General features: G+C 39.9%; 1 protein-coding gene across 4 annotated transcripts in view; it reads right to left on the minus strand.

Annotated features, from left to right (window-relative positions):
- PHF8 (PHD finger protein 8) overlaps positions 1-27,234 on the minus strand; it is a 158,115-nt gene that overhangs the window by 90,322 nt on the left and 40,559 nt on the right. For all 4 annotated transcript variants that reach the window (XM_075539672.1, XM_075539671.1, XM_075539673.1 and 1 more), the window contains exons 6-8: positions 25,806-25,947; positions 23,599-23,785; positions 21,700-21,862 (exon numbers count right to left, since the gene is read on the minus strand). In XM_075539672.1, coding sequence (XP_075395787.1) covers positions 21,700-21,862; positions 23,599-23,785; positions 25,806-25,947 — 492 coding nt within the window. The remainder of the gene's footprint in view (positions 1-21,699; positions 21,863-23,598; positions 23,786-25,805; positions 25,948-27,234) is intronic.

The following is a 27,234-nucleotide window of genomic DNA, read 5'->3' on the forward strand; positions in this document are numbered from 1 at the left end:
ATGGCTGGAAGAAATTTGGAACTGACGACCAGGAGCAGCCTTAAAGAGAAAGGCATCATTACTTGTTTGGGATGTGTTCAGAACCCACCTATCAGATGACATTAAAAAAATTGGCAAAATCCAGTAAAGTTACTTTGGCCGTTATTCCAGGTGGGCTTACATCTGTACTGCAGACTCTGGATGTATCTTTGAATGAGCCTTTTAAAGACCGTGTGTGAAGGATGTGGCATGAATGGATGTCATCTGGTCAAGCCCGACTAACAAAAGGAGGAAATATCATGAAGCCTGACATAGAGTTACCAGCAAAGTGGGTTCAAGAGGCATGGAAAAACACTCCAGAAGACGTGCCTTCCAGAAATGTAGTATTAGTAATGCTACGGATGGCAGTGAAGACTACGCTTTGTATGAAAGTGACAGCAGTGATGGTGATGACGGCGATCTCAGTGAGGACAGCGTCTATGGTGACCTCACACCAGCTGAAGCTCTGCGTTGGGATACGGATGATGATGAGGAATCCAGTTTTGAAGGATTTTAACTCTTTACATTTTAGCTTGGTTGCTGATTGAGCTCAGGGAATAGTACTCTTAAGGTATTATTGTTTTTGTTGAGCTTATTTTCCACTTACTGTGCTGGTTTATTAATAATGTTAAATGACTTGTCCTTTTATTTGTTTTTTATTTAAAATAAATATTTAAATACATTACCCCACTGATGTCTCAATTTTTAGTAATTTCATTTTCATTTATTTTGATTATTGAAACTCACCAATAGCTTCTGCATTTTCCACCCTAGGCTTATACTCACATCAATCAGTTTTTCTGGTTTCTCAGGTAATTAGGTACCTCAGCTTGTACTCGGGTCAGCTTACATTCGATTATATATGGTAGTTAGTTACCAGAGTGCATTGGAGAGATGACTACAGAAGATCAAAATGATAAACCTGACAAACGGTTAACACTTTGTCAGTTGATTCCCCCCTCTGATGCATGTTAGGCCTAATCTGGTATTCAACATTTTCTGTATTTTTTAAAATTGTTTGCTTGTTAATACTGGGCTTTATCTCAGCTATATTTTGTCATTGGAAGTAACATTCTTGAAATTTTGTTATATATTTTTTGGTATGTGAAACCTAGGATTGGTGAACCTATAGAGATAACAAATACAGTAACGGCTCCTGAAGGGTACAGTGAGGGAGGGAGGGGTAAATGGGAGCTGATATCAAGGAGTTCAAAAAGAATGTTTGAAACTGATTGTGGTAGCAACTATATAATACTGTTTGATGTTACTGAACTACGTAATGAGATAATATCTGTATTAGCTCCCAAAATATAGTTTTGAAAAAAAATCAAAAGATATGTGACACCCTTAAAAAAAAGAACTGTACAAAAGAAGCACACCAGTCTGTGTGATCCAAGGATTATAAATAATATAATCCAACTCCACAGGAGGGAATAGTATCAGGTGAACACCTGGTTTGCAGAAAGCTATGGATGATAGTGAAGCTCAAAATTCATTTGCAAAGTCCCAACATAGTTTAAGCTTCCAGTGAATTTCCTCTGCTTATAGTCAAGGGGTATGAATAGCCTTGTTATCAGAGAGAGAGAACTGTACAGACAATTATGGTAATATAATTAGTTTAAAAAAAGAGTGAAGGGCTAAATAGATGTAAAGTAAGCCTCCACTGACTTCCCTCTGACCACAGACCAGGGATATGAATAGCCTTGCTATCAATGTATAGTGCATTAAAAAGTGGATGATGGCAGATGAAATTAGGTTTCAATTTAACACCTTCATTTGATTTCCCTTTGACTCATATTAAAGTTGTTCTAGTTTTAATATTTTTTACTTTCTTTTAGATTGATGTTCTTCCATGCTTTACTTTGTTATCACTATTAGTTTCTTTTGCTTTTTTGTTTTGTATAATTTTCTGTATATAAAATTAAAGATAGGTAAATCTAGAGACAGTAAATGGATTAATGGTTTCTTGGTGGTACAAAACAGAGTTTGAGGGGCAATGGGAATTAATAACAATGAGTATAAGAAAAAGAAAATTTTCTCAAAGTGACTGTGATAATGATTGTACAACTCTTCTGGATATGATTGAACTATAGAATTGTATTATATGTAAATGTGTCAATAAAACTGTTTAAAAGGAAAAAGAATTGTACATTCTTCAATTGGTGCCATGTCAAAACACAAGTTTTGTCAACCTCAGGGGATTCAAATCATGTTTCTTTCAATTTTTTTTGGAGGGGGGGTTGGGGACTAAAAAGAAACCTGCAGGGACGAGATCAAGGCTATAGAATGGATAGGGTAAGGTTTTTCAACAACATTCTAGTAGAACACTCTTGAAGAGTGCAAAAATGATGGGGAAAAACCCTCCCCACTACTTTCTTGCTGTTTTCAATTTTCTTAAATCTTCCTAATAAGCTGCTATCATCGTTCTGTATCTTCAAGAAAATCTGTCTAGATCACCACTTTGGAATCCTAAAAAAAAAGTCAAACAACAAATAAAAATAATTGCCATATGAAAAGTTGGTGAAGGGAGACATCGGTCAGTGTAAGACATGAAAAAATAATCATAATTTATAAATCATCAAGGGTTCATGAGGGGGAGAGAGAGAAAAACATGAGGCGCTGATACCAAGGGCTCAAGTAGAAAAAATGTTTTTAAAATAATGGCAACAAATGTATAAATGTGCTTGACACAATGGATGGATTGTGGTAAGCGTTATAGGAGCCCCCAATGAAATGATTTAAAAATTGCCATAATCTTCTGAGCTGATATTTCTGCATTGAATTTAACTGACCCAGGAGATTCCCTTGGAAACCACTGATTAGATTGGACTTTTTTTTAAGGCACTATAATGTGTGACTAAAAAAAAGTCTTACTGAGAGAACCACAGCCATTTGCTGATTGTAGAGACATGTATAAACATGTTTTGCTTGGGCAAAACCTGTGTGTGTATAAACTAGAACCCTAGTAGCAGTACCTTTGAATTCACTTTTGTATAAACAAAGACTAAAAACTCAAAGGTTAGAAAAAATATGTATCAAGCAAACAACCACTAAAAGGAGCAGGAGTATTAATATTAATCTCTGACAAACGACTTTAAAGGGAAAACTACCCAAAAAACGTTAAGAAAGGGCATTATATTTAATGATTATAGTGTCAATTAACTAAGATTACATAACCATAGTAAACATTTATACACCCTGTGAGAAAAACCATCCCCTAACATATCATCACGGGTCCGATAGGCACAATTGTACAGCAAAAATAATTAAAGATTATAGTAAAGTCACAGAGAGCATGAGAGATTGAAATAATGGAATCAGACACATTTCATGGTAGCATGCTCACCTCAGCCTTGCTTGGTGGTCCATGTGGAGAGAGAGAAAAAAAGAGATTTATTGCTAACCAAGGCTTTTATATTCTCTGGGGACCTGCAAGCCCCCCTCGTCCTTACAGGCGAGGGCATACTTCACAGGAAAGGCTTGTGCTATAGGTAATACAGTAATGGGAGTGGAGTGATCTAGGGGTAACCCGTAAAAGGAAGGGGAGACAATGGGGTACACATGTGACAAGATGGGAGGAGCCTAGATTCAGGATGGCAGCCTAATTGTGGATGTCACTGAGCCAGTTTGACCTGTTCTCTGGCTCACTGTAGAAACCATTATCAGCAGGGTGTAAACCCCACCTATAGGAACCAGACTGATGACCACATGCCTTTAGGGAGAAGTAGCTCATTGTCCTTAACAACAGGAAGTGGGCCCTACTTGTGGTGGGACCAGACAGTAGTCTGGCAACTGACTGCCTTCAGGGAGGTAACTTGACAATCATTTACCATTAGCTGCAAGCAGTGTCCTAAGTCTAACATACATTTGGGGGAGATGACTTGGGAGAAATCTTTCTGTTTCCCACACACCCAATGGTAGACTCCAAAATATAAAATACAAATTTCATCAGCTTTGAGTAATGAACTATTTCACAGTGATAGTAAAATATTTCAATACACCACACTTCTGATAAAGACTGAAACTAAAAAGTAAGTCAACAAGGATACTGAAGAAATTAACATTACAATCAACGAACTAGACCACATACATACATATAGAACATTTCATTCAATAGTAGCACAATACATATTTTTCCTCAATGAACATAAACCATTCTACAGAGCATACTGTACATTAAAACCTACTATATAGCCCCAGTAATAAAAAAAATCTGGTACTGGTACCAATGGATTAGAATTGAAAATCCAGAAATAATAGCCAAGTAGCTATAGACATCTAATTTTTGATAAAGAACTAAAACACATTAAATGAGCATAAGATGACCTTTTCAACAAACGGTGTTGCAAACACTGGATCTTCACCTGCAAAAGAATGAAACAAGACCCACACCTAACACCATGTATACAAACAAACTCAAAATGAATCCAAGATCTAATTATAAACCACACAATTATAAAGCCCAGAAGCGAAAAAATAGGGACAAACTTAAAGACTCTAAAACATGGCATAAACACTATGCACACAATGAAAAATATCCAACTATGGAAGACAAAATAAAGAAGTAGGACCTACTAAATGACATTTACGCATACAAAAAAACTCCATCAAAAGAGTCATCAGAGAACCCAGAGTTGGTAAAAATATATTAAGAATAAATCAGATAAAGGGCTAATCTCCAAAATCTATAGAAAATGGCATCTTAATAAAATACAAATAATCCAATCAAAAATGGGCACAAAACATGAATAGACAATTACCAAAGACAACATACAAGAGGCCGACAACCGTATGAAGAAATGTTCAATATCAACACTAAGAGAAACACAAACAACAAGATATCACCTCACACAGACACGTTTGGGAAAATTCAATAAAACAGACAGTAACAAATGCTGGAGGGGATATGGAGAGATAGGAATGCTTTTACATTACTGGTGTGACTGTAGAATTGTATAGCCATTATGGAAATTAGTATGTTACTTCCTTAAACAAGTATTTATGATTCAGCAATCTTTCTACTGGGCATCTTCCTAAAGAAATTAATAATATAACATGAACAGACATACGTAACACCTATGCTTATTACAGAAATTTCCACAAAAGCAAATATGTAGAAACACCTAAAAACCCAAACTACATCGGAATAGATAAACAAACTAGCATATTCATACGATGGAATTTATGTATCAATAAAAAACAATGAACTCCCTTAAACACTGCAAGACATGAATAAAACTTTAGAACATTATACTTCTCAAACTCAGTTGATCTTACAAAGATAATTATTTAATATCACCATTGTTAAAGGAAAAACAAAGAAGAAATGTGGTTTATACACCAATAGCCAAAGACTTTGATGACTAAAAGGAGGCGAGGTACAGGGGTGAGGCAGGCACAGGGCCAAAAATAAATGTGAGGGTTTAACAGGAAAAATAAAAATCTATTCATGGAAAAACAAAACAACCCCCCCCTCCAGATTCCTTACCCCTCAGATCTAAATATTCTTTTGAGCACCTAATGGAGGAAAAGTGACGTGGATTTGGAGTCTTTACTGACATTTTGAGTTCATTTCACACATATTGGAGAGAGAGAGAAAGAGAGGAGTTCAGATTGAAACTTTTACCCTACAACTTAAATAGAAAAAGAACAACAAAAGTCTTCAGATACCAGAAGATAAAAAATAAAGATTAGAAGTACCCACTGGTTGCAGACATGTTTAAACATGTATATGCAAGCATAAATGGAAATCTTAGTGGCAACACTTCTTTATTTACCCTCATATATCTAGAAGCCAAAGACTACTAGGGGGCACGGGGGTGAAAAGAAAGAGTTTCTGCTTAGCTGTTTTTGAGTTTACGTTCATAGTGGTAGAATAATTTGTAAAATAATAGCAAGAATAATGGCACAACTTAAAGAATGCAATCATCACTGAATTGTACATATAGAAAATTTTGAATGGTGTAGGTTTTGTTATGTATCACTTTAGCATTATATATATAGATATGTATATATATCTTACACCACAACAGTGAAAAGACAAATAGCCTATCTGAATAATGGACAAAATATTTGAACAGCCATTTCTCTAAAGAAGATACACAAATGTCCAATAAGCACCCAGAAAGACACCCAATATTAAAACATTAAATCCAATTCACAGCAACTTATAGTACGGAGTAGAACTGCTCCATAGGACTTCTGAGGCCGTAAATCTTTATAAGTGTAAAGCCTTATGTTTCTCCCATGTTGGTGGGTTTTATCCACCAACTTTGTGGCTAGCAGCTCATGGCTGAAATCATCACCCCATGATATTTAAGGCAATATAAATTAAAATCATAATATCACTTTACATTCACTAGGATGGTCACAATCATAAAAGACGGAAAATATTAAGTGCTGGTGGGCATGTGGTAAAATTGGAGCCCCCAGAATTGTGATGGGAACATAAAATGAGGTAGCCACTTTGGAAAACAAATTAGCAGTTCCCTAAAAATTTAGAGTTAAGGATGGAGGAGAAAAAAAGTTAAACAGAGTTACAATATAGCACAGTAATTCCATATCCAAAAACATTAAATATGTTGTGCATGAATACAAATCTTGTACATGAATGTTCAGAGACATTATTCATAATAGCTAAAATGTGGGGGGGGAAACCAAATGGTCATCAATGAGTGAATAGATAAACAAGTATATGTGCACAAAGGGATATTATTCAGCTATTAAAAGGTATGATGATGCTCTGACACATACTGGAACATGCATAACCCTTGAAAATAAAGGCATTGGTCATTCAGTGGTAGAATTCTTGCCTTCCATGTGGGAGATCTGTTATCAATTTCTGAACAATGTACCTCATGCACATCCACCATCCATCTGTCGGTGGAGTTTTACATGTTGCTATGGTATTGAACAAATTTCATAGTAGCTTCAAGATTAAGATAGCATGAGAAGAAAGGCCTGGAGCTCTATTTCCAAAAATAAGCCAATGAGAACCCTATAGATCACAATGGTTCTATCAGCAATTGATCATGAAGATAGTGTAAGATTTACAGCATTTTGTTTCATTATACATGGGATAGTCATGAATTGGGGATGACCTGAAGGCAACTTCAGAAACCAAGTAAAAGCCAGATGTGTGATTCCACTTATAGGAAATGCTAAGGATAGACAAATCTATAGAGGAAAAATAAGCACAAAAGTGCTTAACAACTGTTTGAGGAAGGAATCAAAAATACTGGCTAGTAAGATTTCTTTTGGGGGATGATGAAAAATTTCTTGTATTAGACAGTAGAACCTAATGGATATTCTAAAAATAACTGAATTGTACCCTTTAAATGTTTAGGCAAAATTTAGGATATATGAATTGTATCTCAATTTTTTCAAAAGTGCATTTAACTAAATAAAATAAATATTGGAGGTTCCAAGATGGCACCCGGGTAGAATCATCTGCCCAGTGCTCCTACTGTTAGATCGAAAAATTAAGAGGTAAGAATGTCAATAGTGAGAGGCAGGGTGCCAGAAATAAGAGTACAAGTTCAAGAGGTCAGTGGTTCAGACCTCCCCTTGCGAGCAATTCGAGGGCTCACTGAAACACTCTCAGTTTATTGAGTCTGCCTGCAGACTCCACTAATCCCTTGTCAGGTCCAATAGGACTGGCATCTGCCACCACTTCCTGCACCCAAGAACTAGGACCCACAGTGTACAGTAGTTTCTGCAGAATGGTGTCTAAAGGTGGTAATAATCTCAGGTTCTGAAAAGCCTCTAAGTAGTCACAAGGGCTCACACCGAGGTGTCCTCTCTGCAACTCTCCCAGCTCCTGCAACTGCTGGTTTTGCAGTTCCTCTCCCCAGCCAGGAACAGAGTGATTGCATTGGCTATCCCCTTTCCCCTCCTGCTCAGCTCCCAGCATTCCAACATGGGTAACAACAAATAATTGGACACTAATTTGCTGAAATTGGAGAGCCCCTAGTATATTTACCCCTGGTAGAGTGTAGATCCATGGAGCACAGCCTGTGGAGCTGGGCAGGAGGGAGTCAACACAATTCAGACCCAGTAAGCCCCAAACCCAATAGGCTAATCCGGTCCACATTCCTTGGGGGACAGCAGAGCACAGCTCCAATATCAGGGTACCCTACAAATTCACTATATATTTACAAAAATCTTTTGAAATGCTTTCAATTCAAGAGTATGTTCCTTTGTGTAACTTTGAATGTAAGCCATCAGAAACCTGGTCCATTAACATAACTTTAACATAACAAAACAGGAAAAGCCAACAGTTACTGAAATCCCCAGCTTAGGCCCCAAACAGGTTCTACAAGTTTAGGGCATGACAGAGTCTTTAAAATGCTGCTTACACTGGTCAGAATGAAGTCACCTCCAGTGTGCAGAGCTCACAGTGCCCCCACCAGGCCGCCCCTGGACCTATGGCTATACTGTCAGTCCTAACTGGACTGGCACTAGGCTCTGAGGATGACAAACAAGCTCAATCCGTCCCCAGGGGTCTTGCTCACATGCTCTCCATCAAACCACGACGGGTCCTTGCTGGTCAGACTACACAGTGCAACCTTTGAGGCCTGCAATTGTATGGATAGTGTCCAGAGAAGGCCATCCAACAAGCCCGCCTAACAACAGAAAAAGGTAGGGAGAGAGGGAAACCCCAGAAGGACAAAGCTGTAGCCCGACCCCCCAGTGCAGTTGAATACAGGAAACCCGCAGAAACATTCCTACCAACCTCCCAAGGATTTCTTAGACCTCTTTGACTCCCAGGAAAATGGCACCGAGCTCTTCCAAAACGACAGACAGAAAACTGCCTCAACAACCTGAATGAAAAATCTGGAAAAACAAAAGGCAATGATAGAGGAAGTCCTGAATCTAAGAACATTCATAGAAGAAGCAGATGTTGAGCTGCTATAGAAAGAAATATTCAGAATGCTGCTTGGAGTCATACAGGATATGAGGAAAGCAATACCGGAAAAGGATTAAATGATAGAGGAGGTAAAGGCCACACACTAAAGGGAAATACAAAGTTAAGAGATGAAGTAACAAAAGTAAATAAATTCACAGACTTCTCCAAGAGATAAGAAGCAGAGAATCGTACCAGTGACATCAAGCAACCATGCAGACACCAACAAACAGGAAAGACATTCAAATAAGAGAATCATTTGATAGCCAAGCAACTTCTAGCAGGGAAGCAAATAAGCCCACATGGTAGAAGCACACCAACCTGTGTCCATGGGATCAGTTATCAAAAGATCCCAAATAAACAACTATATTGATGCAAACAAGGGGGTTTGGAGTGGAGACCCAAACCCCATCTGTAGATAATTGGATATCCACCCACAGGAGGGTTATAAGGAAAGAGATGATTCAATAAAGGTGTTGTATAGCAATGATGAATCCCACATCATTCCTCTAATTCCTGAATGCATCTGCCCTCAACAACCATGAACCAATTCTACTATACAAATCTGGCTAGAACAGAGAAGACACATTGGCACAGATAAGAACTTTCAAAACATGGAATTCAGAACAGATAAAACCCTCAGGAACAGTAGTGCGAACAGTGATATCATGAGGGGAGGGGGATAGCCAAAGAAGGGAAAAAGGGAGAATCCATCACAAGATTGGACACGTAGTCCCCAAAGGAGACAATTAACAGAAAGGTGGGTGAAGGGAGACATCAGTGTAAGACGCAAAACAATAGTAACAATCTCAACTATGTGGGCACCCCCCACCCCAGAGGAATGCACGTCAGAGGACAGCAATGACGCTGCAACTCAGGAAGAGGGGTGCATCTGATCAGGAGCAAACAAAGAGGGTAGGAGAGAGAGTGGAATACATCCAGGCCATCAAGTCCCTGAGGACAATATTCCGGTGGCTCAGAGAAGCCAATCCACAGAGAAGATGATCACAGGGCCAGTCCCACCAAGAGGCACAAAGACGTCCCTCACTGACACATAGCATTAAGGCAGACAGCACTAGGGACACAATGTAGGAGATGTGCCTGATCTGACCTCACTGCACCAGGGTGAAATACTAAGCGCTTAAAGCAGAGCAGCAAGGGGAGCAAAGCAACAAAGTCCCCAAGAAATGCAAAAGTGGGCTTTGGGCCCAGGGAGTGGCACCCCAGCGGACTCAACTGGAAAACACTCATAAAGGTTAATAGACAGACCTGGAATTGTTTGAGGACTTTTCACTTTGTTGCTGCTGTTTTATTTATTTATTTCGTTGTATTAGTTGCTTTATTTTTTGGTATGCTTTGCTTATGCATGTATTATTATCTATGCATGTCTTACTGGACAAGACAGATAAGATGAAAAATCAAGAGGAGAGAATAATGGGACCGATGGTTCTGGGGGGACACGGGAGATGGGGAGGTGGGGGAAAAGAACAGGGGTGCCAACAAACCCAGGGACAAGGGAGGAATAAGTAATCTAAAATTGATGGTAAGGAGGGCATAAGATGCTTGGGGGGCAGGGGCTTGATCAAGGGCAATGTAGCAGAGAGGAATTATCAAAATCCAAATGAAGGATGAAGATGATAGTGGAACAGGAGGAATATAAAAAGAAATAGGGGAAAGAACTGGGAGCCAAAGGACATTTGTAAAGGTCTAAATACAGGCATGTATATATGTAAATAGATTTATAAATAATGATAGGGGATTAGATCAATGTACAAATTCTGATCTGTAAAGTATTACGGCAGCAGATAGACATTGGGCCTCCACTCAAGTACTCCTACAAAGCAAGAACACTTTGTTCTACCAACACAGCACTCTGTGATGATCACCTTCTCTGACAATCGTTGAAAACAATATGGGTGCATACACTAATATGGTAAAGAAAGCTGATGGTACCCGACTATCAAAACATATAGCATCTGGGGTCTTAAAAAATTTGAAGATAAATAAGCAGTCATCTAGGTGAGAAGCAAAAAAGCCCACATGGAAGCACACCAGCCTGTGTGATCATGAGGTATTTAGATCGGGTATCAGGCATCAAAGACCCCAAACAAAACAAAATGAAACAAAACCATATCAATGGGAATGTGGAGGAGGGCAGAGTGGAGACCCAAAGCCCATCAGTAGTCAATTGGACATACCCTGTCAGAACAGCCACAAGGAAGCGATGAGCCAGTCAGGGTACAATGTAGTACCAATGAAACACATGACCTTCCTCTAGGTCTTCAATGCTTCATCCCCACATCCCACTATCATGTCCCCAATGCTACCTTACAAATCTGGCTAGACCAAAACATGCATACTGGTACAGATAAGAACTAGCAACACAGGGAATCCAGGATAGATAAACCACTCAGGACCAATAAGGAAAGCAGCAATACTAGTAGGGTAAAGGAAGCGGGTGGGGGAGGGAGTAAGGGGCAACCTATCAAAATAATTGATATATGGCACCCGTCCCAAGGGGGTGGACAGCAGAAAAGTGGATGAAGAGAGAAAGCTGTATGACAGGGGAAAAAAAGAATGTTTTATAAATTATCAAGGGGACATGACAGAGGGAGGGTAGGGAAGGAAGTGAGGGAAAAAGTATTTGGAGCTGATACCAAGGGCTCAAATAGAAAGAAAATGTTTTGAAAACGATGATAACAATATATGTACAGATGTGTTTGACACATGGATATATGTGTGGATTTTGATAAGAGTTATGAGCCCCCAATAAAATAGCTTCAATGACAGTGAATATGGTTTTACAAGAGCTAGCTTCCCTGCCACTGTCCTTAGACATAGGGGTGGAAGCCCTGTACTCTATCTGTCCAACAACTTAACATAAGCTCAGTGCAAAGGAGTCCATCAGTCTCCTCCCAGACTTTCCCACCTACAGGTTACCATATGAATCTTTTTGATAAGAGGGATTATAACACATAATCAGATTAATGTACGAGGGGATATCACAAGAAAAAAATGGAAAAAAAGCTCCGATGGGTGGAGCTTTCATAGTACACATTTTTCCCACTAGAGGAGCATCTAGCAACTTGCTGCCTTAAGTGTTACCAGTGGTGTCACCTAGGAAGGTTTTCTCTCAACACACTGAATTTTTTTGTAAAAGGACTTTTGCTCAAACCTTGTTTTAGTGATGGCTGATTTAATAGAACAGCGTGTAGCTGTAAAATTGTGTCTCCTGCTTGGGAAAAATGCTACAGAAACTTGTGATGTTGAACACAACTTACAAGGACAGCACTGTGGGAAAAAAAGCAAGTGTAGGAGTGGTTTTCTTATTTCCAAAAAGGTGAAATGTCAACTGATGACAAACCTTGTTCTGTACATCCATCAACTTCCCAAATGGATGAAAATGTCAACTTGTAGTGCATTTGGAGATCGTTCCTGTAGATCAGACTGTTAATCAAGCTTTCTATTTAGAGCAGCGGTTCTCAACCTGTGGGCTGCAACCGCTTTGGAGGTCGAACGACTCTCTCACAAGGGTCATCCCATTCATAATAGCAGCAAAATTACAGTGATGAAGTAGGAACCAAAATAATTTCATGGTTGGGGGTCACCACAACATGAGGAACTGCATTAAAGGGTCATGGCATTAGGAAGGTTGAGAACCACTGATTTAGAGGTTCTGAAAAGACAGTGAAACAGTGTGTGACAAAAAAGGCCTGATTTGTGGCAGACTGGGGACTGATTTTTCCACCACAATGTACCTCCTCATATAACCATCCCAGTGCACCAATTTTTAGCAAAAAATGGCATGCCTCTCTTGCCCTGTGCACCTTACTCAACTGATGTCATCCCATGGGACTTCTTTTTGTATCCAGGTATGAAGAGGTAAATGAAAGGACAGGGATTTGACAACACAGAAGAGGTGAAGGAAAAAAATGAGGTGCTGTCAGCCATCCAAACAGATAAGTGTGAAAAATGTTTCCAAGAATGGAATCAAAGCTTTGACAAATGTATTAAGCGTAACAGAGAGTCCTTTGAAGATGATAAAGTTGTTTTGAAAAAAATTTAAATACACAGCTTTGGGGAAAAAAATTTTGTTGTTGTTGTTGTTGCTACTTGCTCATATTATTAGAAGTAGTTAGGCTTCACGTTGGCACCCAGGTAAGCAGCCAAGAGCTCCAGTGAGTGAAGTGTTCTGGTAAGTGGAAAAATCCCCATGAGGAGCCCTCCCTGTCTGGGAGATGGCCCTGCCCAACATCTGATTCGTTCCAAGCCCCAGAGATCTGGGTCCCTATACCAGGGATTTCCAGCTGGTTGTGCAACCTCTGTGTGCCTCGGTTGACATCAGTCAATGCCCTCCACCCCCACCCCCTAGCCTGGTTGCCACCCAAGGAATGGGATGGCTATCACGTAGAGCTCCCCAAGGCCAGACCTGACCACCACATAGCAACTGTCCACTCACGGCTTTCACTTGAGGGAGCTGTTCCTGTCTCTCATAGTTCCCCTCCCTACACGATACATGGCGATTCTGTCTGCAAGCTCTGGTCCCTCCTGACAGCCACCCAGGACCCCAAGGCCCAAGTTGCAGCAAGTATGAATGCTTGCAGCTAGGGGAATCCATCAGCAGTGTCTGGGTTGCCTTCACCCACTGTACAAGTTGAGTGTACTGTTTCAACAAGGCACAGGCCCTGCCACTTCCAAGGCACCTTAGCTCATTGTAGCCCCAGCCACTCCCTGACCACAAGAAATGGCGCCCACACTTCCTGTCCACCATTTCCACAGCACTGGAGCTTCTGGTGGCCCCCACACCTCCCAGCCTGGCACACTGTGCCACACCCTACGTCGACCTAACCTACAGGGAGTCAGAGTCACAGACTGGAGCCTTGTGTGCCCGCCACGTACTGCCTCAGCCTGACACGCAGGGAGTCATAGTTGCAGACTGGGGCCTGGCGGGCCCAGAACATGTTGTGCCACAGAGGCCTGAGATACAGGGAGTCGGGGTCATGGAATAGGACCTTGAAGGCCTGCTGCATGCTGCCCAACCTGATCCACGGGGAGTCAGAGTTATGGATTGGGGCCTTGCAGGTCCACCACGCACCGCCTTGCCCGTAGCCACAGGGAGTCACAGCGTGGGTCCTTGAAAGCCCTTGTGGCAAGTGCTGAGGCATAGGGGCCGCAGATAGACACTGCCTGGGTCTATCCCAGCTTGGGGATCGCTGCCCCATCCTTTCCCAGCCCACGCAGAGAGTGGAACAGTAGAACGTACATCCCTGGTCGAAAAAACACTTCCCCAAAATGTAGCCTAGATCTGGAACCCAGGGAACCAGCGACCCAATTCTAGGAGCTCCCCAGCTTACACTGGTCAAACCAGCTTAGGCACCAATGGGGCCACTACCCACCCATTGGCCCAATACAGTCATATCACTGTACTGGGAGTTATCCATCAGTCAAATTGATTTCCCCAAAGGGCTGTCTGCACGTGTGCTCGCAACGTCAAACAGCAGCCTGGTCCACCTCCACAGGCCATAGGCAGCCCTTGAAATCACCACTGCCAGTCACACAGAGAAAGAACGCAGGGCCTCTTGATCTCTCAGAAATATGGCACCCAGTTCTTCAAAAACATCATGTAAACAACAGCATATCACATAACTCCCAACAAGAAAACACAAAAGACAATATGCAACAGCAGAACTAACATTCACAGAAGAATCTGACGTGGATGTGTCACAAAAAGAAATTTTCAGAAGGCTGCTTGGAATAATACAGGAGATGAGGAAAGAAACAGAGACCAAGGGTGCAGCATCAGAGGAGATAAAATCCATGATAGAGGGTAAGAAGTCCATAATAGAGGAGATGCAGTCCATACACCAAAGGGAAATACAGTAAGGAGCTAACAGATGAAGCAGTCAAAGCTACACACAAGATCATGGATCTCACAAACAGACTAGAGGAGGTTGAGAACCGTACCAGTGATCTTGAAGATAATCAGGCAGACCTCAACAAATGAGAAAGACAATGAAACAAGATAATAAAAGAGGCTGAAGAAAATCTGGGACAAATGACAGATGCTACAAAGAGGAACAACATCCAAATTACTGGCCTACTGGAGAAAGCCACAGCGGAGAAGTCAACAGCTAAACTAACAAGGGAATTTCTGGGAAAAAAACTTCCGCACCCTATGAATGAAAATCACTAACGCATACAGAAAGCAGAGAGGACACCAATTAATCTAAATCCCAAGAAGAATTACCAAGGTATATAACAGTTAAACTATCCAACTTCGAGGGAAAAAATCCTAAGAGCAACAAAAGATGACAGTCACATCCAGTGGCTCACAGGTAAGAATATGCTCAGACCTATCAACAGAAACCACGAAGAGGAAGAGAGAGTGGAGTAACATCTTCCAAAAGCTGAAAGAAAACAACACCTTCCTTAGAATCCTTTACCCTGCCAAATTATCTATGAAGAGAGAAGGATAGATAAGGGTCTTTCAGGACAAGGAAAAATGTAAACAATATGCTGCAAGACACCCAACCCTGAGGAAGATCTTTGCCGACTCACTACAACCATAAGACCAACATCCACCAAACACTAACAGGAGAATACCATATAGCCCAACTCCAACCAGAAGCCAATGAACCAATAACAATCACCATGATTACATGGCCTCAGCGGGAAAACAGAAGACAATAAAAAAGCCCCCAATGAAGACACAACACAGTGATATGAAGGTGTATTAAAGAAAACACCTAAAACAAAAGGCAGGAGATGTCAGTAATGAATCCACAGATCATGATAGCTCTAAATGTCCACAGCCTTAACTCCATCACTAAAATAAAAAGGCTTTCAGAATGGCTTGGAAAACATAACCCATCAATCTGTTGCCTGCAGGAAACACTTATTAAGCTCACAGACAAGAATAAACTAGGAATAAAAGGTTGGCGGAAGATATACCAGACAAACAGCAACTCAAAAACAGCAGGAGTCCCAATCCTAATCTCAGAAAAAATTCATCTCAAGGTTCAAACCATAAAGAGATAAGGAGGGGCAATATATAATGCTCAAAGGCTCAGTCAACCAGGAACCAGTGAGCATAATGAATATATATATACACCAAATGAGAGACCCATGAAATTTGTCAAAGTTCAAAACACAAAAAAAGATATCACGGATTTAACAATTATAATATGTGACTTTAATACACCGCTTTCAGAGAAAAGTAGATCATTCGGAAGGAAGCTCAGCAAAGAGACTACAGAGCTAAGCACAACAATTAGGCAATTAGATCTGATAGACTTATTTAGAGCTTTCCATCCAAATGCAAAAAGAAAATCACATTATTCTCAAGCATGCCTGGCTCATTTTCAAAATTAAACTATGTGCTAGGAAACAAGTCATGTTTGAGTAAATTCAAACACACAGAGATTATGCAAACATCCTTCTCAGATAACCATACCATAAAACTGAAGATCAAAGGACAACCAGAAAAACAAGGACAAACAATTGGAGGATGCATAATGATTTTCTGCAACATGAGTGGGTACTGACCCAGATTAGAGAGGAGATCAGAAAAATTCTAGAAGCTAATGAGAATGAGAATACAATGTATCAAAATCTATGGGATACGGTAAAAACAGACATTAGAGGTAGCTTGATATCAAAAAGGGCATATAGGAAAAAGGAAGAGAGATTTAGGATAGATACTCTCACAAAAATCTCCAGCAACTAGAACAGAGACAACAGTACTTCCAATAGCAAAAGAATTAATAAGAAAAAGGGTGGAGTTGAACCACTGGGAAGATAAAAGAACGATGCAGAAGATTAATACAGCAACCAAAGAAATGAAAGTGCAAACAACAATAGCCAGGCTGAGGAATAAAACGGGGAATCAAAACAGACCCTAATGTGATTAAAATGATAATCATAAAGTATTATGAAAGTCTGTACTCTAATGAATTCAACACTGTGGAACACATGGACAAATACTTGAAAAACAATCCTTTCACAGACTATCCCAGATCGAGGTCAAGAACCTAAAGAAGCAAAAGAAGAAATAGATATGGTTATCAAGAAGCTACCAACAAAAAAGCTCCCAGACCAGACGACTTCACAGGAGAATTCTACAAAGCGTTCAGTGAAGAGCTGACACCAATCCTCCATAAAGTATTCCAGAGTGTAGAAAAGGACGGCAAACTCCCAAACTCATTTTATGAAGCCAGAATAACTTTGACACCCAAACAAGACAAGGATCCCACAGGAATAGAAAACTATAGACCACTATCTCTAATGAACACAGATATAAAAATCATCAAGAAGATATTGGCCAATAGAATACAAAAGTATATAAAACGCATCATCCATCAGGATCAGGTAGGATTCAGCCCAGGGATAAAGGGATGGTTTAACACCCGAAAATCCATCAATATTATATACCACATTGATAAGAAAAAGCACATGATAAAATCCATAGATGTAGAAAAAGCATTTCATAGCATCCAACACCCATTCCTGATTAAGATGCTCAAGAGGACAGGAATGGAATGTCAATTTCTCAAGTTAATACAAGCTATCTACGAGAAAGTTAACAGCTAACATCATAGTAAATGGAGAAAAGATGTTATCAATCCCACTGAAAAAGGGGACCAAAGAAGGGTGTCCTTTGGCCCCACTTCTATTCAGTTTTGTACTGGAGGTTCTAGCTAATAACATAACACAATGAAAGGACTTCAAAGGTATTCAACTGGGAGAAGAGGTGAAATTATCACTATTTGCAGATGACATAATCCTGTGCATTGAAAATTCCAAAGGCTCTACAATCGTAGGGCTGACAGCAATAGAGGAATGTGGAAGAGTGACAGGATACAAGGTCAACAAACAGAAGTCGATTGCTTTGCTATATACATCGGATGAGACCATGGAAAACGAGATCAAGAAGTCAGTGCCCTTCACAATAACCAACAACAATTTGAAATATCTAGGCATTTATTTATCAAACAAACAAAAAAAAACCCATACAAGGAAAACTACAAAACCCTACTACAGAAAACCAAAAGCAACCTCTACAATGGAAAAATATCCCATGCTCATGAATCAGAAGACTCAATATAGTAAAGCTGTCTATCCTACTCAATGCACTGTATAAGTTTAATGCTATCCCGCTTCAAATACCAACAACCTTTTTCAAAGAATTGTAAAACTGACCACCAATTTCATATGGAGAGGTAAGAAGCCCAAATTATCAGAGAACGCCTCAAGAAGGACAAAGTCAGCTTTACCTGACTTGCACACCTACTACACAGCCACAGTGATTAAAACAGCATGGTACTGGCATAATGACAGATACACAGACTAATGGAAAAGAGTAGAAAACCCAGAAATAAAACCATCAACATATATACAAGGGCCCCCAAAGTATCAAGTGGGCTGGCAATGCCCTATTGTACAAGTGGTACTGGAAACAATGGAAATCCACATGTAGTAGAAAAATGAAACTGGATGTCTACCTCACCCCATGCACAAGACCAAACTCAAGGTAGATCATGGACCTAGAAGTAAAATCGTAAAACATAAGTATCATTAGTGAAGGAATCGGGACAAACCTAAGAACCTTGGTCCAGGGAATACAAAGGATAACTGCAATAGGGCAGGGTTCACACACAGGGGAGCCTGAAATCAACAAGTGGAATTTACTAAGGATAAAACACCTGTATACATCAAAAGACTTTACCAAAAGGGTAACAAGGCAACCCACAGACTGGGAGAGGATTTTTAACAATGACAGAACAGACAAAGGGCTTATTACAAAAATCTACAATACCCTTCTAGTCTACAAAAAGAGGAAAATAGTTAACCCCTTTAAGAAGTGAGCAAAAGAACTAAAAACAAGTTTCACTTGGGAGGAGACCCATACAGCCAATAAACATATGATAAAATGCTCTTGATCATTAGCCATCAAAGAAATGCAAATCAAAACAACCATTAGAGACTATCAAACACCTTTGAGGCTAGCTCAAATCAGAAAATCAGAGGGCAACAACTGTTGGAGGGGATGTGGTAAGATATGAACTCTCCTACATTGCTGGTGGTTTTGTAGATGTGTACAGCTGCTATGGAAAGTGATCTGGCAATAGTTAAAAAAAATGGAATTGAGCTACCCAGCCATCTCTCTACTGTGCATATACTCAGAAGAGGTAAGAAATAAACCACATCCAGTCATATGCACTCCAGTGTTTATTGAAGCACAATTCACAATTGCAAAGAGTTGAAAACAACCTAAATTCTCATCAGTAGACGGGTGGATCAATAAACTCTGGCAAAGACACATAATGGAGTACTACGCATCCCTAAAAAGCATTGATGAGCACATGAAACAGGTCTTTTCATGGGAAGATTTAGAACAAATTATGCTAAAGCAAAGCCAGTCAATCACAAAAGGAGAAGCATAGCATGAGTCCACTGAGATAAGTGTAATCAGCATGGTAGGTATAGAAAATAAGCCACCTACATCACAACATTTGGGTTGAGATACAGGGAGTTGGGCGTTAGGTTGGACGAAACTCAAGGAGATACATCTTGGTCCAACACAAAAATGGGGAAAGGAGGGAGGAGGGGGAGGAAGTAAAGGGGGACCGGTGAAAATGAAATCATGATGGAGAGAGCAGGACACTAACCCATCCAGGGGGATGATGCTGGTCTTGTCTCCACAGAATTGGGAGTGGGCATGCAGACCCTACCAAAGTACACCTAACAATGAGGACAACGTGGCCACATGGAATACATGAAGAGAGCTACAGGACTGGCGCCAACCAGAGCCAAACTGACCCCCTGCAGCACTGAACTTACAGGTTGGGAAGAGGGGCCAGCATGCCACACCCACACGGAAGCAGACTGGGAGAGAGGAAGAGAAAGAGAGCTGGCCTGGACCCCACGCTGGCACACCAGCCCCCGAGGATAAAGTCCCTGAGGGAAGCTAATGGAACACAGAGAGGACTGTGCGGCTACAATACCTCATGTTACATCCCCTTATTAGAGCAGACTGAGACAGAGAATATTTCTGGGATTACATGGTGGGGAGATAGTACGGTCTGAAACCCCCACAGCGGAGTGAATCAAGAAGGGAGCATACCAGACCAGCAGCTGGAGCAAGGCAGAGCTAAGAAGCCCCTGAGGAGCCCCCAAGGGGCAGCTCCTGGACAGTCTTGAAAGCCAGTGAACAGACCCAGGATTTTTATATATGTCTTCTCTCGTTTTTTTTTTCTGTTTTCTCCCTTTTCTTTTTCTTGTTTCTTCTCCTTTTCTATTTTCAATCTTTCTTTCTTTCCTTTTTTTAAAAATCAGTTTGGGAAACTTATGTAGGATAGGCATGGGACGCATACCCAAGGAGAGAGCAGCGGGACCACGGTCCTGGAGAGACCTGGGGGGCAATGGTGGTGCGGGAAGCAGGAGGTGAGCAGGCAGCACCATGGACAGGGGAACAACTGGGGGGTTGGAGTCAATAACAAGGAGGAGATAGGGATCTGGGTGGGGGGAGGGTGCCAGAGCAACAGCAAACCAGCTAAGAGGAGGTACCAAGAGATGGAAATAAGGGGAAAGTGATGGTGGGGCAGGAGGAAGGTAAAAGGAAACAGAGAAAGGACCTAGGAAGCAAAGTAATGAATAGAGGTATAAACATAGTGGTGTACATATATAAACACACTAATAAAAAAGAGGTATTGGCCTATGTACATATATTTATATGGCAATATACTGAGGTAGGGGATGAACTTTGGGCCTCTGCTCATACCCTCCCTCAATATAAGAACACTTTGTTCTAACAAATCGGCACTCCTTACACAATCACTGAAGACAAAACAGGTGCAAAAGCAAATGTGGTGAAGGCAGATGGTACCCAGCTATTAAAAGATAGAGCATCTGGGGTCTTAAAGGCTTGAAGTTACACAAGCCGCTTTAAGCAGAAAAACAAGTCCACATGGAAGATGCACATCGCTGGTGCGATCATGAGGAGTTACAGGGACCAGGTAATAGGCATCAGCAGACACATAAGAAACAAAAACATACTGTTGAGAACGAGGGGGGGAGGGGTGGAGCAGAGATCCAAAGCCTATCTGTAGACAATGGAATAATCGCCCAACAGAGGGGCCACAGGGAAGGGATGAGTCAACCAAGGTGCAGTAAAGCACTGACGAAATACACTATATTTCTCTGGTTTCTTGAGGCTTCTTCATCCCCCACTACCATGACCCCAGTGCTGCTTCTCAATTCAGATTAGACCAGACCATGTACACAGGTATAGAAAAGAGATGGGAGCTCACAACACAGATTCCGGGAACAGGAGTGGGAATAGTGATACCAGTAGGGTAGGGGGAAGTGAGGGAGAAGAAGGGAGAAAGGGGAAACGATCGCAATGATCAACACATAACCATACACCTCTCTCCAAGGGGAAGAACAACAGAAAACACGGGGGAAACAGCGGTCGGTGTGAGATATAAAAATAATAATGTACAATCTATCAAGGGGCTATGAGGGAGGGGTGGCGAGGGAGGGAGCAGAAAAGAGGAGCTGTTATCAAGGGTTTAAAGGAAAAGTAAATGTCTAGAAAAGAATGAAGGCAACATATGTATAAATTCGTCTGATGTAAGCGATGTATAGATCATGACAAAAGCTGTAAGAGCCCAATAAATAAATAAAAAATAAGATTTAAAAAAAGAAGTAGTTGACTAAAGTGCCAAAAGCTCTCTTTCCATCATCCCAAAATTTTCCCAGAAGAACCAAAAGAAGACCTGTAGGAATGAAAAGTGTCTGTCCTTGCTTCACCGAACACTTATAGCATTTCTCCACCTGGTCCCCAAAGAACATCTCATTCTGATTAGAGGAACTGCTCCAGCACTCAAAGAGAGTCAGGTTGGCATTGGTTGGGCGGATTAAGTAGAAAATCTTTTCACCCTGAAACGCAAAAAAAAAAGTTTTAAGCATTTCCATAAAAAATTCCCAGGGAAATTACAAGTAATTATTCTCTCATCTAATCTAAGACCATGTTAGTATGTCATCTCCCCCACAAGCCCATCTAAGAACAATTTTCATATAGATTTAGAAATTTTCAAAAGGCCTTTCTGTACTTTTGTCCTTCAAATTAGGATAAATGGACAGTGAGGGCTCCTATTTTAGATGAAATGCTAAATAAAAACTGGTTTCTATATAAGAGTAGATCAATAATAATCTAAGGAGCATCTAAGGTCACATTACAGATGAAAAGAAAATTTAATTTGCCTTTAAATATCATACACAAAATGTTACCTCTCACACCGGCAATCAAAGCCAATACATGTTTAAAAGTTCAGTAATTGCCCAAGGATTTCTTAAAGACAGGGTTACGTTGGAAAAATATTTTATTTTATTTCCTAATTATGTTTGCTTGGATATAAAATTTAAAATAAAAAACCATTAAGGAGCCCAGGTGGTATAGTGGTTATAAGCTGGGCTGCCATCAAAAATGAAAAACCATTAGTATAAAGATATCCCTAATCCATAGCTTGATTTAACCAAATTTCACAATAAGAATTTTCAATGTAAAAAGTCAATAATATTGACAATATCTGATAAACAGTTGTAGAAATTGGCATCAAGTTTACAGATCATATAGTATTAGCAATGTTTTCTTCATTATTTTGATATGATTTTGTTGTGTTCAGGAATTATACAATGAATTATTAAGAGATACCATGTTTATAGCTACTTTCAAATGTTTCCAGAAAAAAAAATACACATAATCATTTTCTTATATTAACTTTAAAGGGAGAGAAAAAGGGTGCAATAAAATGTGAGGAATCTGGGTGAACAATACACCGGAATTATTCCTATTATTTTTCTGTAACAAAATTATTTTTAGAAATTTAAATCTAACATTTATATAGTAGCACTGATTATTACATATGTTCTAACTTCTTCCTGATATAATAATGAATATATTACTAGTTCAAGAATTGTAATCATTTGGATAAGAGTTATACCCAAGTTTTCTGCTCTTTTCTTCAAGCTTATGATAACAAAATTAAATAGTATGAACAAAGATGAAAAACAATTACACTTATTAAAACCTGTTTTCCAGACCTCAAAACTCCTTTATATTCATTGATAATCAGTATGTTAATTATAAATTTATAACAACCAATGGAATGCAAACTATAGAAAGTTTGACATTAAAAAAACCCTCATGTTTTATGCTGATTATAAAATCAGAATTGACTCATGGCAGTGAGTTTGTATTTTCAGGGGTGGGGGTGGGGGTGGAGGGTGGAGTGGTTGGTATGGTTGTAATCACATGACTACATAAAACAGTTAAAACTCATCAAATTGTATGCTTAAAATGGGTGATTTTTTTATGGCATATAAATTATTCTTTGATAAAGCTGGGGAAGGGGAAACTTCTTATAATATTATCAGTTATTTCTGAATTAAGTATGCACATTTCCATGCATGGAAGTAGGAATATAAATTGTTTCAATGAAGATAGTAGTTGGGAACATTAGGCATCTGTTGGTATTCAAAAATCAAAACTGCAAAGTAAAAATATTCATCTCTGCCATCCAAATAGAATCTTGGAAGTGGGTAGGATGCAACAGCCTGTTTTGTGCTGTCATCTGATGAAAATTCAGAGGCCTAAAAGCCATATATAGTCTTACCTTGAGCACATGGTACCAGACTGAGGTGCCGCCAAAGTCAATGTGAAAGTCTGTATAGCTATCCCGCACACTCATGAGGCAGTACTTCTGCACACTAGGCCTCTCAAAAACACACTCCTCCGGCCACAAGTTTTCCACCCATGAGAGCTTCCGAACAATCTTGGGTGTTTCCACAAGGTTTGAAAGCCTAATAAGGGGTGGAGAGCAGATGTCAGTATGCTGCAGTAGACTTAGTTCAACGGCTTCCAATACTTCTGAATATTGAGAGTTTCTTCAATTGAAGCCTAAATGAAATGTCCATAGCTTAAAGACATTCAGGTAATGCAGAGAAAATACTCTCTCTATAGAATTCCTAAAGGTATATCGCACACATTTCCCTAAGTTTAGTCTATATCCTCAGTCTACTCTGCTCCAGAATTCCCAAGCCCAGCTCCACAGCCTTCCCCAGTTGAAGGTGACCATTTCCTCTACTAAATGCGCATACTTCCCTTCTCTCCCACTGAAGTCCACTCATTCGCTAACAAATTATCACTTTTTTTTTTACTGTTCCTATCTTGTAGTGTCTCCTTTATGAGGAACCATCAAAATAGTCCAGTACAGGTTATTTTTGTTCTATGTAAAGTCACAAAAGTTACAACAGATTATGTTTCTCTCTTTTTTCTGATTTTGGAGAACCTTAGTAAAATCTCTACAACAAACATCCAGACTACTCATTTTGTCTATAGACATTCTATTTCCCCAACTTTATCCTTCTTTTGTTCCAATTTTCCCTTTATTTTCTCCTCTATTTTGTATTCTATTCATCCCTGTAAGCTACTTCAAATGGTACTTCAGGATGCAATACAAATGTAATCTGTTTAAAAATTGTTTTTTAAAAAAGTACATAGGACCTCTCCCAATTTTCTTTGAATTTGTAATTAATGGAAAATAATTTTTAATTCAGTAGATAACAAAGACAGTAAGCTTCCTAAGGGCAAAAAAGGTACATTATATAATTTCTTGGTATATCCTACAGTTTTGAACACAAAGGAGACTATACATCTATTGAGTGTAGTCCAGATAAAATCAATTAAGTTATTACAATGAAGTCATTAAAAGGTTATAAACATTTCCTTTATCCTTCTGTCATTGTTTAATATAAAACAGTTTATTTTTAGAAAAACTAGAATAGGAGTAATTTTAATCAATCTATTTCTAGGGACAGAGCACTTACCTTGTGTGGTAGTTACATAATCTGTTCTCAATTTGAGACTTCAGAGTGAAGGCGTAGAGTTTAGCCTGTCAATCAAGTCACAGCTTGACCCCATTTGGAGGTGCTAAGGCGCTAAATAGCCCACTGGAGAGGGGACACTGGGCTCACTCCCTGGGAGACATTGCAGCTGACTAGACACATGGAGCTACCCTAGAGCCCTGGAGCTGAAGGAGTCATGTGGAGACCCCTGCCAGCGCTGAGATGCCTCTACCATGACTGGATCCCCAAGACTTTCCACCCACTGGCCTGTGATCTTCCTGAATTTGACATCATTGCATGTGTTTTGTGAGTCTGAAAAGGAATGTATGGCTTGGTATCTGACATACGGGCTAATATTGGACTTATGGATTTGATCTGGACTGGACTTGGATGTTTTCTCAATATTCAATTGCTCTTGTATATCAGGCTTTTTCTTATACACACAAGTCTCCCTAGATTTGTTTCTCTAGTCCATCCAGACTGACACACCATGGTAGTGAAAATGTGACTATACTGCCAGAAAAAATGGTCTAGGAAATCTGTGCCAGGACTTCAAGAGGCCAAAAAAAATAATATAGTAAAACTCTATAATCTGTCCAATACTAGGAACTGGGGAGGAGAATATGACTCAGTTACTTTGATGGGAGCATTTATCCTCGAAAGTATAAACCAGATCTCCATCCCAAAGAAAGAAATCATCAGGAAAGGTAATAAACACTAATATATACTCAGTTTGAGTTAGAGTAGTCTTTGAGTAGCAAAAATGGTTAAGTGTTTGACTATTGGCCAAAAAAAATGAGCAGTTTGAACCCAGGCAATCTACTTCTAAAATGTTATAGCCTTGAAAACCCCATGGAGCAGGTTTTACTCTGCACATATTCAGGTCCCTTGAACTGAAATCAAATCAATGGCAACTAATACCATCCCCATACATTCCAAGCACTATTAGACTCTTTAGTTATCCCTGTCCTCATACCTGGTATCAGAGAATTCCAAACTAATGACATTGAGAACTTTCTCCCTCTTCCCGCTATAATAATACTTCACAAAATCACCGAGCTTCATCTTGCAGTCAGCCTGGCGGGTCACATCAATCACATCAATCTCTTTGTCAGAACCTGGGGGGGGGGGGAAATGGGTTCGATATCAAATGGTTTCAGTAATTGGAAAGATTGTCTTATCTTCACGCCAGTCCCTAGAATAACCTCTAACCTCATCTCCTCAGATTCTATATGTATATGTTTATGTTTCAGGGGTTACGGGTAAGGGTAGAAATCCGTTCACATGTTCCTAAGACCTATTTGATGGGTCCAGGTCTGCCAGGGCCATGGAACTAGCTGACACACAGAATGATGCATAGTCTACCTCAGCGGTTCTCAACCTGTGGGTTGTGACCGCTTTGGTGGTTGAACGACCCTTTCACAGGGGTCGCCTGGTTCATAACAGTAGAAAAATTAGTTATGAAAGCAACGAAAATAATTTTATGATTGGGGGTCACCACAACATGAGGAACTGTATTAAAGGGTTGCGGTATACGGATGGTTGAGAACCACTGGTCTACCTTCTTAAGCCCGCTTTCCTCTCTTTAACCATGCCCAAAAGATAAGTGTTATGCGAAGGCATGACTCAAAGGTTTACCATCGCAAACAGAGGACGAAAAACCAAACTCACTGCTATTGAGTCTATTCTAACTCATAGTGACCCTATAGGCCAGACTAGAATTGCCCTGTGGGTTTCCAAGGCTCTAACCCTTTATTGGATTAGAAAGCCTCATCTTTCTCCCACCAAATGGCTGGTGATTTTGAACTGCTGACCTTGTAGTTTGCAGCTAAATGTATAACCCACTATGCTACCAAGGCTAGGAGAGACCATATTCCCTTAGTGCTCTCCAGGTAAATAATGGGATTCCTTCTGGGGGGTTTATGGTATATTAGGATGAGGAAGAGATCAAGATTTTGGTTCTAGCTTTGCCCAAAAAACGACTTTAGGCAAGAATTTGTACCTCATATTCCTAAGATGGCCAAAAGGAAATCCAATAGGTGGCTTGAAGGGTAAGGGACACAGGTCTTGAGAAGAATGAATAATGCCAGAAAAACATGCCGAGTGAAATAAGTCAGTAGTTAAGGGATAAACATTATATGGTTTCAGTTACACAAAATAAGCAAATATATAAAACCTCTAAATAATTAATGTTTAACAGGAGGAGGAAGGAGAGGGATGGGGAAGGTTTTGATTAAGGATTTTATGTTGATGGTGATGAAATAATTTGGTAAAGAATAGTGATTGATAAGAGAAACTGAAGAATAAATCAATGTCATTAATTATACATGTAGAAATTTTTTTGCTGTATACATATATAGAAATATCTTTTGCTGTATATATTTTCAACACACATACACACACAA

The sequence above is a fragment of the Tenrec ecaudatus genome, chromosome X (genome assembly GCF_050624435.1).
Source record: "Tenrec ecaudatus isolate mTenEca1 chromosome X, mTenEca1.hap1, whole genome shotgun sequence".
Lineage (NCBI taxonomy): Eukaryota > Metazoa > Chordata > Mammalia > Afrosoricida > Tenrecidae > Tenrec > Tenrec ecaudatus.